The sequence below is a fragment of the Dermacentor albipictus genome, chromosome 6 (genome assembly GCF_038994185.2).
Source record: "Dermacentor albipictus isolate Rhodes 1998 colony chromosome 6, USDA_Dalb.pri_finalv2, whole genome shotgun sequence".
Classification (NCBI taxonomy): Eukaryota; Metazoa; Arthropoda; class Arachnida; order Ixodida; family Ixodidae; genus Dermacentor; species Dermacentor albipictus.
Genome location: NC_091826.1, coordinates 76,414,018 through 76,429,316, shown reverse-complemented (window position 1 = coordinate 76,429,316; position 15,299 = coordinate 76,414,018). Strand labels below are relative to the sequence as shown.

Sequence of the window (15,299 nt, the reverse complement as noted above, 5' to 3'; positions counted from 1 at the left end):
GGTGTCAGGCTGAGTGCATGAAAAGCATTGAGGCTGTTTGAAAGGAACGGGCTGATTGATACGGCTACGAGGGCGTCTCCGCACTCTCAACAGTATGATGTGGCCTGGTGCCACTGCACTTGATTGACTAGTGCATGCCAAGTGTGCTGTGGTACCACGTAACCACTAACTGCCATTACATTGACATTCCTTATGTATCCATGCATCTACACACGAATTGGTTTGTAGTCTCACTTGCATGGAAATATGGTATAGGTATTCTACATTAATAATTTATAGAGCATACGATTTCTGTACTCACTGAAGCTGAACTGATTACTGAATGCTCACTAATTCTAGGAAAATGACTTCTTCATCGAGTGAGAACCATATGTTAAAACTATTTTTTATGCAGCAGCTGTGTTCCAAGTTCTTCCCCTTTATGGAGAAACTAATTTGGCACCCTTCCGCCGCCGAGGGTTGCCTGCTTCTCTTACAGAAATTATTATTTTGCTAACGTATTGCTGGTTTTCAAATTGATTTTCCTCTTAACATTGCTGTTCTTGGCCTTCAGCTGTTGCTCTCTTTGATGTTTAACTACATTATTTATATTATTCTTTGTTTGCTAAATACGAAGCTAGTCAAATAGTGCTTTGATATTTCTTTGTGCGAATCTTGCTTTTGTTTTTTTTTTCGTGAGAATTATGTCGCATAATGGGCCCTTTGTGTTTTATTTTACTGGGGAGACTGCAACTAGCACTGCGCTGTTGCTCGCCTAAGGAGAACTTGTATCGTGTTCTATAAGATAAGTGTTCCTTTTCAATTGTTGCTATTATTGTGTTATTCTTTTTATTTTATTTTCAATACCCTAAAGGCCCCGAGAAGCATTACATAGGGGGGGATACAATTCACACATGATATTGTAATAAAAATGACTGAAGGCAACAAGCACAGATTTCGTAGAAGAAACACTTTGTATAAGAAAGATGAAAAAAGAGGGAAAAAACGAAAAGTAATTTGGGTGAGAGTACATATCCTCGACCGTACGGATTCAGGGCAAAGTCGGTTCCGAGCTTAAAGCAATGATGGCGACATTGCAAGAAAGTGTAAATCAGATCATTAGTAGACTGGAGGGGATAGAAGAACAGGAAAGTATCACGGATCAGAGATTAGGCAAAATTGAAATATATCTAAACGAGACAGTGGTCCCTGTTATGGAGCGGGAGTGCACTCGGCCGCTAGCCCAGCAGGGTAAGTCGCCGAGTGGACTTGAGCTCAAAACTAGTTCACCAAATTTCCATGGTCAAGATGGCTCTAATAAATAGTTCATTTAGTATTTGGCAGTGGAATTGTAGGGGGTTCAATCATAAGAAGGCGTCTCTGCAGCAGTTTGTTAGAACGCGTGGTGTCAAGCCTCAAGTTGTCATGTTACAGGAAGCACTGACGTCTAACGTGACCTTAACGAATTTCAAAACGGAAGTTAAGGATAATGAACAGGGCAGAGGACTCGCTAATCTCATTAATAGGAGGTTGGCGTATATTAGACATGATCTTCACATGGCAGATCGCAAGATTGAATATATGATGGTGGAAGTAATCTTAGGTCGGCAAAGGTCATGTCAGAGGAGCGTTTACCTGCTAAACCTGTACAGTAGCCCCGGGACACGAAGCAGAGTTTCAAATCTCTCTTGACCAAGGCAACCAATCTGGCTAAGGATGCACCGTTGCTTATTGGAGGGGACTTCAATGCACCATATCATGTTGTGGGGTTTCCTGGCTCTCGCGGTGGTTCTGTGGAGCCATTGCGTTGTGTTGCCGGGGGGCTCCGTGTCCCTCTCCTCCTTGCCTGGGCGGAGTGGCAGCGGGTCATAAAACACTGTCGCTCTGCTGTCACCCCGCCCACGCGAAGGTCAACAGGCTTTGCCTAGTGGCCGACATTTTGGCGGGATTCGGGCCCTGCTTGCGTGCACTCCGGGTAAGCGCGCGCAAGGCAGGCGCCCGGGGGAGACCACATCGGGGCGTCGGAAGGTGCGTACATGTTCCTCTCTGCCGGCGGCGGCCTCCTTTGTCCGCCGCCGGCCGATGGTTACTTCGGCTCGTCGGGGTCCCGGCCTCGCCGGGCGCGCGCGCACTCTTCCGTCGTCTCGATGTCCTGAGGCAGCGTCTGCCGATCGTGCCCCCGTCTGTTCGTCTGTCGTTTCTCTCCATTTCCCCTTTCTCTGCTGTGGGGCGCGCGATGGCAGGAGCTGACCGAAGGGTAGGCAAATTCTTACTGCTGAGGGTTCTTTGTTCTTTGTTTCTCTCCTTGTCGCGGTGCGCCATTCTAGCGGCCACCGGCGACCATTCGGCCATGTTTTGTCTAATCAGATTTATATTCGGACGTGATGCTAAAACATGTGTTTGTATTGACTCCCAGTGTAATAAATGTACTTTGTCTTCTCGAGAGCTTTGCCTAGGGTCTCCCTTGCTGCGCGCGCGCGGTCTCGCCTTCCCCTAAGCTGTGGGGCCGGCGGGGCGCGTACGCGCGCAGCTGCGCGTCGGCACACGGATCGGGCCGGAGTAGGCGCGGACGCGCGGTTCCCTGCACGCATGGCGGCTCGGAGTGCTCGAACCCGCGGTGGTGGTCGTCCGGCGCGCCGTGAGCGTCGCGGGTGAACACCACAAAATGGCGCCCAACGTGGGGCCAGGGGCCCAATCAGCCTCTGGCCGAGTGTCCGGGCCACTGCGTTGCTGAGGTTGCGTTGCGAACGTGCTTTGTTAACCGAGCCATGTCTCTCCCCCGTGTGCCGAATTCCTCTATTTTCCTCTCCCTCTTTCTGCCATACCTTGCCTCAGTAAATGTAGCGTGGTAAGCGTATTGGACCACCGCTTCGAAGTTCCTCGCTGCGAAGCGCGGACGAGGAAAGGAGTCAAGTGGCCGCCAAGATGCTGCAGTCGTCATCGATTGTGGAGACCATGCGGGGCCGGAGGTCTCGCCGATTCGTACCGGGAGGGCTGACTTTTCCGTCCTTCCATCTTGCCAACGATTCGGTGAGTCCAAAGGATTTTCGTGGGTCTCTAGCATCATTACCATTCTGGCGGCTGCTAATTGCGCGGACTGCTCGGGTACAGTGCCTCTAAGGCCGGCTAACTCTGCAGAAGTTCTCGGTTTTGCTATTGTTGGCGCGGCTCAGTGGCTTGCCCGGCAGTTCTCAGTTGATGCGCGCCTTTCCTCGCAAAATGCAAGCCGTGATAGCTGACGCACTATTGATATGCCCTCTGTCACCTTTAGGAAGACCGGTTAGTGGTGGTGCCTTCTGCACCACCAATTGAGGGCAAAGCTGGCAGCGCATAGCCGAGCGGAGACAAAGGCCACGAAACAGGCCTGCTCCGCGAAGAGGCAAGCGCCCCGGACATCCCTCCGTCCCGCGCGCAGAAGGGGACGCTCCCCCGCTACCCCGCGGCGATGACGGGGAGGACAGCCCGGGTGGGAAGCCAGCCGGGGGAACGAAAACCCGCCACCCCCGCCAAAGGGTGTCGGAATCGTCTTGTTGTATTTTCTTTAAACGGCCCGAAGAGCGCCGAAGGGACCGCAGAGTGACCCGTTTGTAAATAATTGTAAATAGTTCTTCGACGGCCTCAGAGAGGCGGAGCGCCGGAACGTGGCTGGTATTGCACGGGCGCGGGCGCCGTAGCGTTGCTTGTGTTGCAACGGGCGCGCGGGGCCGGATACAGCGTGTGTCGCTGTTGCCCCGGGTGGGTTCACTATGCGGGGGCACAACGAGCTCGGCCGATGAAGATCGTGTGCCACCCGCTAACACTGCAGTGTAAAAGCTGTGTTCAAGGTGGTAACCCCCGGAGCCGGAGACACGCGAATTAGCGCCACTCCGGCATGTATCGCACGGTCATCACAGCGCCAAGGTTTTCTTTAAAATTGATTCGCGCTGTGACATGGCCCGGCGTGGAATGACTCTTCGTCTATCGCCGAACCTTCCACGTCTGTTCATCACATAGTCGCGTATTCGAAGTCAATTTTGATTGGTGTCGCGGATGAACAGTGTGCGTCCGTGGAAGGATTTTCCGCTAGCGTCGAAGTCGTATGTCATCGCGCTAGTGAAGACCACGTTTACTGTGTCCGGCTGAACTCAGACGGAGTAACCATTTGTACTGAGGTGAGGCATGCCTATGCGGATCCACAACTTTGGATCAGCCACCCACTTCTCTTCAAAAAAAAAAAAAGCTCTCAGCTATCCTCTTCGCTGCAATCAGGCAAGCTGCTATCCGCCCTTCTCGGTCCTTGTTTTCCCTTTGTTCAGTGTTTCTGCGTTAGGCTTCTTGTTTCTCCGTGTCTTACCTAGCCGTCTTCGTTTTGTTTTTGTGTATGTGTTTCCTTAGGTATGGTTCGTGTTGCTTTTGTGTTAGTCATTTATTTGTATCTATGTGTTTTGCGTTTCGAGAGTGTTTCGCGTGTGTTTCCGCTGCCGTGTTGCGTCAACGGGTGATGTCGAACTGGATCGGGGCCTGGCGACGGTGGGGCGGCGGATCGGGCTGTGCGGTCACGACGACTGGCGCGGACCATGGCTGTACCATGGAGCGGACACCGCCAGAGGCACCGGACCCAGAGGCCGTTGCCGGACGCTGTTGGAGCAGCTTGGAGTCGCACGCGTGGCATGTGGGCTTGGTGTTTGGACTCCCCGGCGACTTATCGCGTGGACATTCTTTGTACGTCATTTGAACCCTTTATGTTATTCTCTTTTGTTTTGAGTGATGGTACAGACCAACGTTTCGTCATTTTTCCCTTGTCCGCGTTTGTGTCTGAATGTCATTATGTCGCTGAGCGTTTGTCTTTTTTTGTTAGTCTTACATTTTCTTCGGTGCATGTTTTTATTGTGCATGTTCGCGTTGGGGCGTGGGTTCATGTGGACTTTCCTTTGTGTTGGTGTTGTTTAGCTCAGACGTCCCTATTTGAATTGTTCTAGTAGCTTGCTTTTCTTCCTTTGATGTCTTTTTGTTTATGTTTTGGGGGGGCTGGTGATTTTAGGTTCAAACTGCCAATGGATAGCTCCGGTACTGGCAACGTAATGACTATTTCTTTGTTCTTTGTTTTCTTTTCTTCTTTGGCGGACATCGGAGCCAACAGCCTTGCCTTGGTAGGGAGCATTTAAGGAGGGAGGGATGTGGGGTTTCCTGGCTCTCGCGGTGGTTCTGTAGAGCCATTGCGTTGTGTTGCCGGGGCCTCCGTGTCCCTCTCCTCCTTGCCTTGACGGGGTGGCAGCGGGTCATAAAACAATGTCGCTCTGCTGTCACCCCGCCCACGCGAAGTTCAACAGGCTTTGCCTATTGGCCGACATTTTGGCGGGATTCGGGCCCTGCTTGCGTTCACTCCGGGTAAGCGCGCGCAAGACAGGCGCCCGGGGGAGACCACATCGGGGCGTCGGAAGGTGCGTACATGTTCCTTTCTGCCGGCGGCGGCCTCCTTTGTCCGCCGCCGGCCGATGGTTACTTCGGCTCGTCGGGGTCCCGGCCTCGCCGGGCGCGCGCGCACTCTTCCGTCGTCTTGATGTCCTGAGGCAGCGTCTGCCGATTGTGCCCCCGTCTGTTCGTCTGTCGTTTCTCTCTATTTCCCCTTTCTCTGCTGTGGGGCGCACGATGGCAGGAGCTGACCGAAGGGTAGGCAAATTCTTACTGCTGGGGGTTCTTTGTTCTTTGTTTCTCTCCTTGTCGCGGTGCGCCATTCTAGCGGCCACCGGCGACCCTTCGGCCATGTTTTGTCTAATCAGATTTACATTCGGACGTGATGCTAAAACATGTGTTTGTATTGACTCCCAGTGTAATAAATGTACTTTGTCTTCTCGAGAGCTTTGCCTAGGGTCTCCCTTGCTGCGCGCGCGCGGTCTCGCCTTCCCCTAAGCTGTGGGGCCGGCGGGGCGCGTACGCGCGCAGCTGCGCGTCGGCACACGGATCGGGCCGGAGTAGGCGCGGACGCGCGGTGCCCTGCACGCATGGCGCCTCGGAGTGCTCGAACCCGCGGTGGTGGTCGTCCGGCGCGCCGTGAGCGTCGCGGGTGAACACCACAATGTGTGGAAGTATGCTTATAGCACTGTTAAGGGGGAGAGACTATGGCAGCAGGCACTAGACTTGAATTTAACTCTGATTACAGACCCCTCGTATCCCACCAGATGTGGCACGTCGACATGTAGAGATTCGACACCTGATCTCCCTTTTGTTCGGGGGGTGGTGGATTCGTCCTGGTCCCATTCTAATATAGATTTTGGTAGCGATCATTACATACTTATGATTACTTTGGTAGTGGCTAATAAGAAGGAGCGCACATTCAGGATGGTTGACTGGGATGCATTTAGGAAAAGAAGAGCGCAGAGAATCGATGATGAGGGAAATGAGTTGACCTTGGAACAGTGGACTAGTCAGCTTAAAAGTGACGTTGAGGCGTCCACTAAAGAGGTTAAGACCGATATTGACACGCAACACATGGATAGTCGCCTGGCACATTTGTTGGAAGCAAAGCAGTCGATGTTAGCGAGATGGAAGGGTGAGAGATTAAATAGAAGGCTTAGAAAGCGTATAGCAGTGGTTAATGAGGAAATTGAAGATCATTGTCGGGTACTGTGCAAGCAGCAATGGGATGAAGTGTGCAATTCTTTTGATGGTCGCATTAAGAGGGGAGGCGCCTGGAGTTTGCTCAGACATTTACTAGATGAGACAAACACTAAGTCTAATCAGAGGACTGTGATAGGTAAGCTGGTCCATCAGGCGTGTCGGGACTCCACGGAGCAGGAGTTGCTAAAGGATTTGGCTCAGATATACCTTCCGTTGGAGACCTGGCACGATACACCTGATGTGGTTTTGGAATATACTGGAGACGAAAATGCAGCTATGGACGCGGAATTTACTGAAAGTGATATAAGGATGGCGCTGCAGAATCTTAATGGTCGATCGGCATCAGGGCCGGATGGCATTACGAATAAAATGCTGCGGAATTTAGACGATGGGTCAATTGAGTTCCTTACACGGCAGATCAATTGCCTATGGAAGGAAGGCTCTTTCCCGGAAGAGTGGAAACTGGCAACTACTGTTCTGATACCCAAACCGGGGAAGGCCATAGGGCTTGAAAATCTCAGACCCATTTCCCTGACGTCGTGTTTGGGAAAAGTCGCTGAGCATGCAATTTTAAATAGGCTAACGCGTTATGTTGAGGGCAATGGGGTCTTTCCGCACTCGATGATAGGATTTCGGCCCGGCCTCTCGACTCAGGATGCTATGATCAGGATTAAGCATCAGATCCTTGACCGGCGAACAAGGGATACTAAGGCACTAATTGGACTTGATGTTGAAAAAGCTTTCGATAAAATCCGACATTCTTTCATTATACGGGTGCTATCGGACTTGAATTTGGGGCAGCGGCTTTTCAATTTTGTCAAGGCTTTCCTTACGGATAGAAAGACATGTCTCAGGTTTGGGGAGATAAAATCGGAAGTCGTTAAATTGGGTTGCTGTGGTACTCCGCAGGGATCCGTACTCTCGCCTATGTTATTCAATCTGGCGATGTCGAAGTTGGCTAATAGACTGGACACTGTCCAGGATATTGGCTATTCTATCTACGCGGATGACATTACTATATGGATTGTCGGTGGTAGTGATGGAGAGCTTGAGGCTAGGCTGCAGCAGGTGGTAACGCTTACGGAGGAATATCTGGGTCTCGTGGGGCTCAAGTGTTCCTCTAAAAAGTCGGAGTTGTTGATCTTCAAATCTAAGAAGCTAGGTCGTAGGCCGAGGGGTTGGGTACCGGACGTTGAGCCTTGCATTAGAATTCATACTAGGGAAGGGTCGGTGATACCCAAAGTTGAAGCAATCAGGGTCCTGGGTTTTGTACTTCAAGCGAACGGATCGAACATTAGAACCATTCAGCGTATTACCAAGAAAACGGAGGAGGCCATAAGACTTATAAGAAGGATCTCTAATAGGCGTAGGGGTTTAGGAGAAGAAGGTGCAATGCGCTTAGTTCACGCATTTATTATGTGTCATTTCTCGTATATGGCAGCGATGCTAAATTGGAATAGGGGGGAGAAAAATAATTTGGATGCATTAATCAGAAAAGCCATCAAGGCTGCGCTTGGTCTGCCTATGACTACGTCAAACGATAGGTTGTTACGACTGGGTTTGCATAATACTTTAGATGAAATTGCTGAGGCTCAACGTTCCGCACAGAGGGAGCGGTTGCTCGGTACACCACCGGGTAGGTATATATTAGAGTCAATTGAAGAATCGGTGGCTGTGTCGCGCGATAGGGCACCCCTACACGAGTTGAACGTGAACCTTAGGGCAAATATCATGGTTCGTCCATTTCCGCGGAATGTGCACCCCGTGCACAATGTAGGGAGGCGGGTCGCGAGAGCTAGGGCTTTGTTACGAGAGGCAAAGGATCAGGAGGAGGAGTCTGCGTTTGTTGATGCCGCATGGATTAATGGTAAAAATGCTTATTCGGTGGTGGTAGTAGATGGCAAAGGGAGCGTTAGAAATGCTGCTTCCATTTATACCAAAGATCCGGGGGTTGCTGAACAGGTGGCTATTGCTCTAGCACTGACTGATTCTAGAAGAGTTTTGGTGTTTAGCGACTCGCGATCTGCGATTACAGCCTTCTCGAGCGGACTTGTTGCGGAACCGGCTAACAGACTGCTGCAGGGTAGGGATATCACTTCGCATACCGTTACTTGGTTCCCGGCGCACATGGGTACAGTGGAGGGAGCCCCGCGTAAGCTCAACGAGGTGGCGCACAGGGAGGCACGAGGATTAGTGTGCCATGTACTCCCTGAAGGGGCTGTATCTCCCGCTCCTGAGTACAGGGACCAACTGTTAACCTACAACGAAATCACCAAGCACTATTCCTTAGGGCGCAGGGCATTCCCGTTGCCACATCCTAAATTAATTAGGCCGCAGGCGGTTACATTAAGGCTTCTGCAGACACGGACGTACCCTAACCCTGTCATCATGAATAAAATTAATCCGAACTGCGGGGTTTCAGTCTATTGTAGTAAGTGTGGGGGTTTGCTCGATTTACAACACATGCTGTGGCGCTGCTTGGCGTTGACCGGTGATGGTTCTCGAGGTGAACAGTGGTGGCAGCGAATGCTGCACAGTGAAGTGCTGGCGGACCAGCTCAGGGCTGTCCAGAGGGCCCGTGTGATAGCAGAGGGGCTCGGCCTCTCTGTACCGACGTGGGAGTGGCCCGCATCAGTCCCAGACTGATCCCTCAGGACCTAAATAAGGTTCTTCATACCATACCATGCATGGTACAATTCATATTTGCTGTACATGGCACTTTCTTTTAGTTTTTAGTGTTTTTATGCTTAGCTGTTATGTGTGTGTGATATTTTTGTACTGGTTCGTGCGTTAAGTGCTGCTTGTGGCTTTCAGAAACCAAGACATGAGATTATGTTGTATTTTTATTGTTCACTTTTTTGCCATGTGACAGCTGCAGTCTGCCATTGTATATAATTGCAAATATTGTGTACGTCATTACGTACTTGTAAAACGGTTGATACCAATAAGAAGTTTCACAATAGAAATGCTGGTGGTGTCGTAACGAAGTTTTTCTTCGCTTAGTAAGAGTGGCACTTTGATTTGTTGTCCCGAACAGTCCAGGACGGTCTGAGAAGCTGCGTACGCAAATAATCACTGGCTATAGTAGCGTCTCAAGCAGTCTGGGGCAGTCTGGGACAACAAATTGAAGCGGCCCAGTGCATGCATGCGTGACGAATAAAAAAAACAGCCAATAATAGTATAATGAATGTCCTATGGACGTAAGTGTGCTTAATATTATTATCCATTAGATGTTACATATATCCAGTGCTGACATCCCCACAACGTATTACTTACACGTTCCGGATGCATTTGCGATGATTCATAGTACATCTATGCAACGCTTTCCGGATAAATCTGGATATCTAATGGACATCCTGAATCTCCAAGGTGTACCATATTATGCACATTTAATGGATGTATCTGGCAATCTGGGTAGTTACAGGTAACAGCTTTGTTACCCGAGTTATACAAAGGCAGGGAGCAGTTTAGTAAAGATTTATTGAAGATGAGACACAACTATTTAGACACCTATTCTGCGTATCGCGTTATACAATTTTGGATATTGTGGGGTCCAGTTCCTTTTTTGGATCTCAGTTTAGCAGTAGAGTAAGTACTCCTGCCTCATTTCTTGTGATTGGCTCAATTATACTGCTGCAGGCTGTCGAAAGATCTGGTGTACTTTGGTCATCGGTACTGAAGACTGATTTAAAATACGAGTTTAATGAGTTTGCGCTGTCTTTGCGTTCTTCCGGTGTTAGTGTGTTGGTGGAATCATTTTTAGGGGTTTAAGTAGTTCCAAAATTTTGAGGGGAATTTGTCAGAAATGAATGTGGCTGTAACAGATTATACATTTACATTAATAAAGGGAAAATGAGACAGCCACCCAAAAGTAGCTAAGTACTACAAAGTAAACCCATACGGGTTCCTCGGAAGAAAAGCAGCGCAGTTGAGGAAAACTTCGCCCCAGTCCGGTACTCGAACCCGGCACCACCACCTTTCCGAGCAGCCGCCCTACTATCTGTCCTAACCAGGCGGCTAGCAGGTGCCAAGCGAAGCCGAACTTATCAAGATCTCAGAAGCAAAGACAAAAGTTTGACGTATTGGTTCTGCGGAAACCCGCAAGATGGAGAGAAGTAATTAATAAAGGGAAAATGAGATATCCATCCAAACGTAGCTAAGTGCTACAAAGGAAGAACTAAGACAAGGAGTAGCGAGCCAGGTGCTTCGAGGAACCCGTATGGGTTTCATTTGTAGGACTTGGCTACATTTGGATCTTTGTCTCATTTTCCCTTTATTAGTTACTTCTCTCCACCTTGCGTGTTTCCGCAGAACTATTACATTATACATGTACAGCTAAGAACGCTACAGGAACATATGAGGTGTGACCCCTGACCAGACAGCTTGCACCAAGATACGCGCACTACGCGCCTTAGAAAGAAAAATCTTTTTTATTGCGCAAAATGCAAAAAGGAAAGAAGAAGGCGACAGGACAGAACGTACTCTTGTCGCCTTGTCATATTCTACCTGCATTTTGCTCAATAAAACAGTTTTTCTTGACTAAATAATGTTTCATCAAGCAGCCCAAAGCAGCCACTCTTCGGCCGCGCTACGCGACACATAAATATCCACTCTGTTCGCGCTCATATAGGCATGCTCTGGGCCGCATGACTCAGCACAATTGCAACCGTATCTTGTTTTGAAACAGACCAATTTACTCGGGCGTTCCCTTCTGTTGTCTTCGTGCTTTCTTGCGCTGTGCCTCAAGTTATGCGAAATATGTTGGCCGAGACTTGCCTGACTGGTTAAGCTGCACACAAATGGTAACTGAAGATATTGAAGAAAGGAAAAAAAAAATTCTAGTTTCGCTTTCAGTAGCGAGGACGAAATTTTCACATTCATTTTTGCCCCGAATTTTCTTATAATGAAGCAAAATTATGTCTTGGACCTTACAGGGAAAGAAGTGATTCCTTAAAAAATAAAATATCGGTCTTCTATTGAATAACATTTCTTTGTAAGAACGCTTCTGTGATTTTTGTTTTCTCCCATTAATTTTTTAGTGTAAATATTCCAAAGGGTATGAGAACTCTTTTCACAGGCTGTCTGCTTTTCTGTGCAGGTGGCGGTTTTTTGCTTGTTTTTGTTTTAGCCATATGAGCCCATGCTCTTCACATCAACTGTTAGCAGTTGAATGGGGGTAATAAGGGCCAAGTTCGTTTTACCTTTGGTATGGCGCTAAAATTATGCAACGACATACAAAGTTCAGTCGATAGAAAGGTGTCGGAAATATGCTGCATGTGGTTTCTGTTTATGGGTATTAGGGTGCATAAACTAATTATATAAATAATATCTAACTGATGTACTGAAAAACGAGCACCCGGTATAAGCCAGAACTGTATATTCATGGCTAACGAACTTGTGCTTATAAATGAACATCTGCGAATTTGTTATACTCATTGTAAATATTATACTCATCAGCCAACAAAAACGATTGTGTTCTAGGTTGTGTCATAGTTCAATGGCACTAAAAATATTCTGTATACGATAGTGCTCAAGGTCACCAGAATCTGCTAGAATAAACAGCTCTTGTGAAACTATCGTCTCCTAAATTTACAACGAGAAGCGGCAAACTATGTTTTGATTATTTATGGCTGCGTTATGTCACACCTCTTGCTGTGCAGCCTCTACCGAAAGTGTATATAGCGCCAAACGTAAAAGAGAGGCGTTGATTTGCAGTCAGAACTGCTTCGCGTAATCTTATGCTGGCAGAGTGCAACAGTGTTTTACACTTGGACATAAATCATTAAATTCTCCGTACATTAAAAAACCTAAATTATTCCAAAAAGGCGTTTTATGGCTCAGCAGAGGCATTCATACATTTTAATATTTAGTTCATACCAACACGAACAGGACTCTACAAAAGCATACACAACTGGCATTTTTCTTCCAAAGTGCGATGTTAGTTTTAGATCATTCATCACTTCACCTGAAGCAGCATTCAAGCCCAAATGACAATTATTTCACCTGCTCTACAAATTCAGCAACTAGTACCCATGCAATTCAGGGTGAGATCAGTGGGAAGAAACATCCATCGATCGCCTAAGATGGCGAAAGAGGTGTGCAAGCAGAAAGCTGTCAGTTTATAAAAAAAAAAATCCACGTACTCTTTGAAGTCATCATTCTTGCTGATGACCTCCCAAGTTGAAGCACCATCGCACATCTTGTTATGCAGGTTCGGCGCAAAACGGTTGTGCGGGTGCCTTCCATTCTTGCCTTCACAAAAATGACTTATCTGTAATATAACAGCAGGCGCCTTATTATAGCGTATAATAATACCTCAAAAAATTCATGAATAATAAATAGTACTCAACTTTGTGTGGCGTCTGAAAGAAAACGTTGGTCTGGAATACATCGCGAAGATCTGACCGAGGAAGGATTGTCAACGCGTAGGTTACCAATAAGGAGGCACAAAGGAAAACTATACACTTCCTTTATTTTCCCATTTCACTCACAGTTTACGAAACCTCTCGCAAGTTTCAAGGCCCGCCGGTACATAAAACAATGCAAGTTGGTACCATTCACTGTGATTCAGTAAAGCTTTTGACATTCTCAGTTCATGCTTCCGCTCAAGTTAACGCATTTTGCTAGAAAAGTTCCAGCTGCCATACTTTTACGATGTTATCTTATTGACAGCTTATGTTATCTTAGAATAATTTGCGAAAAGTCTTTGTATAAGGCAGCTAGTGGCGTGCCTCATGCATCAGTAGTAGGATTCAGTTCAGTTTGTTTGAGTTTATTCTCCATTCAATAGCAATGAATATACAATACAATACAATACAATCTTTATTTTGTATAAGTACATATAGCAGGCCTACCAAAGCCTCAGAGGGCTTGACTAGCAGTGTCTGACAGCCAGGTCACAGAAAATTGCACAGCGTTACTAGCGGAGTTAGCTATTAGCGGGTCGGAGCAAAATGTTGAACAGTTATACGAAATGTTACATGAAACTTCGACAATTCCAAGTTTTTTCTTAATCTCACGTCTTGTGTTTGCTTCTAACACAGGCGTTGGCAATTTATTAAATATGGCTAGAACATATTATTGCCGCGTTCTCCTTCCGTACTTTGCCGCAGTCTTGGGGATGACGTAGGGCTCCTTCGGTCTTTAGGAGCGGAAAGGGGGATATCGTGTTTTAAAATCATTATTCCAGAAGTGTTTAATTACAACACTTTCGGTAATCAGAGAATGAAGTTTGGCAAATTCAACAACCTAAAGACGTCTGCATCTTGCTTTGGACACAAATCGTAAGCCACTGTTCACAGCAGTGAACGTAAAATTGAATTAATTCTTGAGCTCCACCTAAGAGTACAATGGCCATACACAGTAAAGGCATAACGTAGCACACTGTAAACTAAAGAATGCAGAATAATTTTTCGAAGAGAGATTGGTATAAGACATCGCATATCGTATAATACACAGGAGACCGCACGCAGCCTTTTACAGATGTGGGATAATTGCGAGTTCCATAAAGATCACAGTCAAAAAGCTACCCAAGATACTTAACAGAAGATGCATTTTTAACAGGTTGACATGTACATCCAAAATACTCTCATGTGTGTAAGAATAATGATGTCGTAGGCAGGATCTTTTTCATGGGGTTTGGAAACAGAGAAGTCACGTTTTAGAAGGGCTGATGCTTATTAAATTAGCCGCAAACCAGTCCATAGCTTCAGTTGCCTCATTCTGTAAGGAATGAGCCGATAGAGCAGATGAACAGATAGTATGCGGACGAGGGTCCCAAGGGCAATGACTGCAACGGCGCCCTTGTTAAATCACTTCTTAACTTCTTAAATAATGTTTCTTCCACTTGGATTTCTTCCCGTCTCTTATAGGCCGATTCTCATGAAAATTTACGTTGTTAGTGACCCATGCCGTGCAGTGCGAGTTTTATTTTTCTGAATGGTGCATTATCATTAACCTCATGCTCAATGCTGTTTAGAGCAGAGCTGTGACTTTTTCTCGTGAAACAGCAAGTACCCCGTTTCCTTATTCTGCAGATTCTGTGCCGCTTTGTGATGCCTTTGTGTTTAAAATATTCGCGAACTCCTTGCTACAACGTTCACTTTTCTGCTCGGACTAAACGCTATGTAGGTTCTGCTTGCAGACTATAAAAAAATACAATTCTTCACCAATTGTACGCAACAATGTGTTATACTTAACTTCAATAAGCGTTCGTTTTGTGGACTACGGAATGACACCTTTAAATGCAACTGAGACATTGCAAAGTGGATCCAGAATAAAATTGGCATATGTCATTTTACTTTCCTAACACCAGCCCTGCAATATATTGTTACGCTGCCTAAGTCACACATAATAAAGATGTATTTACCATATTTACAAGCGAGACAACGTTGCATAAATAAGACGGCTGTCGAGGCCGATTCCGCCATCATCATCAGCAGCAGCACCAGCATCATCAGCATCAGCCTAGTTAAGTACACTGCAGGGCAAAGGCCTCTCCCATACTTCTCCAACTACCATGTACTAATTGTGGCCATGTTGTCCCTGCACGCTCCTTAATCTCATCCGCCCACCTAATTTTCTGCCGCCCTCTGCTACGCTTCCCTTGCCTTGGAATCCATTCCGTAACTCTCAATGGCCATCGGTTATCTTCCCTACTCATTACGTGTCCTGCCCATGCCCATTTCTTTTTCTTGATTTCAACTAAGATATCATTAACTCGC

The 15,299-nt window shown here is 47.2% G+C and overlaps 1 protein-coding gene across 2 annotated transcripts in view; it reads right to left on the bottom strand.

The window, feature by feature from the left end:
- The window catches only part of LOC139061212 (calcium-activated chloride channel regulator 1-like), a 266,208-nt gene that overhangs the window by 101,422 nt on the left and 149,487 nt on the right, over nt 1-15,299 (bottom strand). For both annotated transcript variants that reach the window (XM_070540869.1, XM_070540870.1), the window contains exon 8: nt 12,720-12,847. In XM_070540869.1, the coding sequence (XP_070396970.1) occupies nt 12,720-12,847 (128 nt within the window). The remainder of the gene's footprint in view (nt 1-12,719; nt 12,848-15,299) is intronic.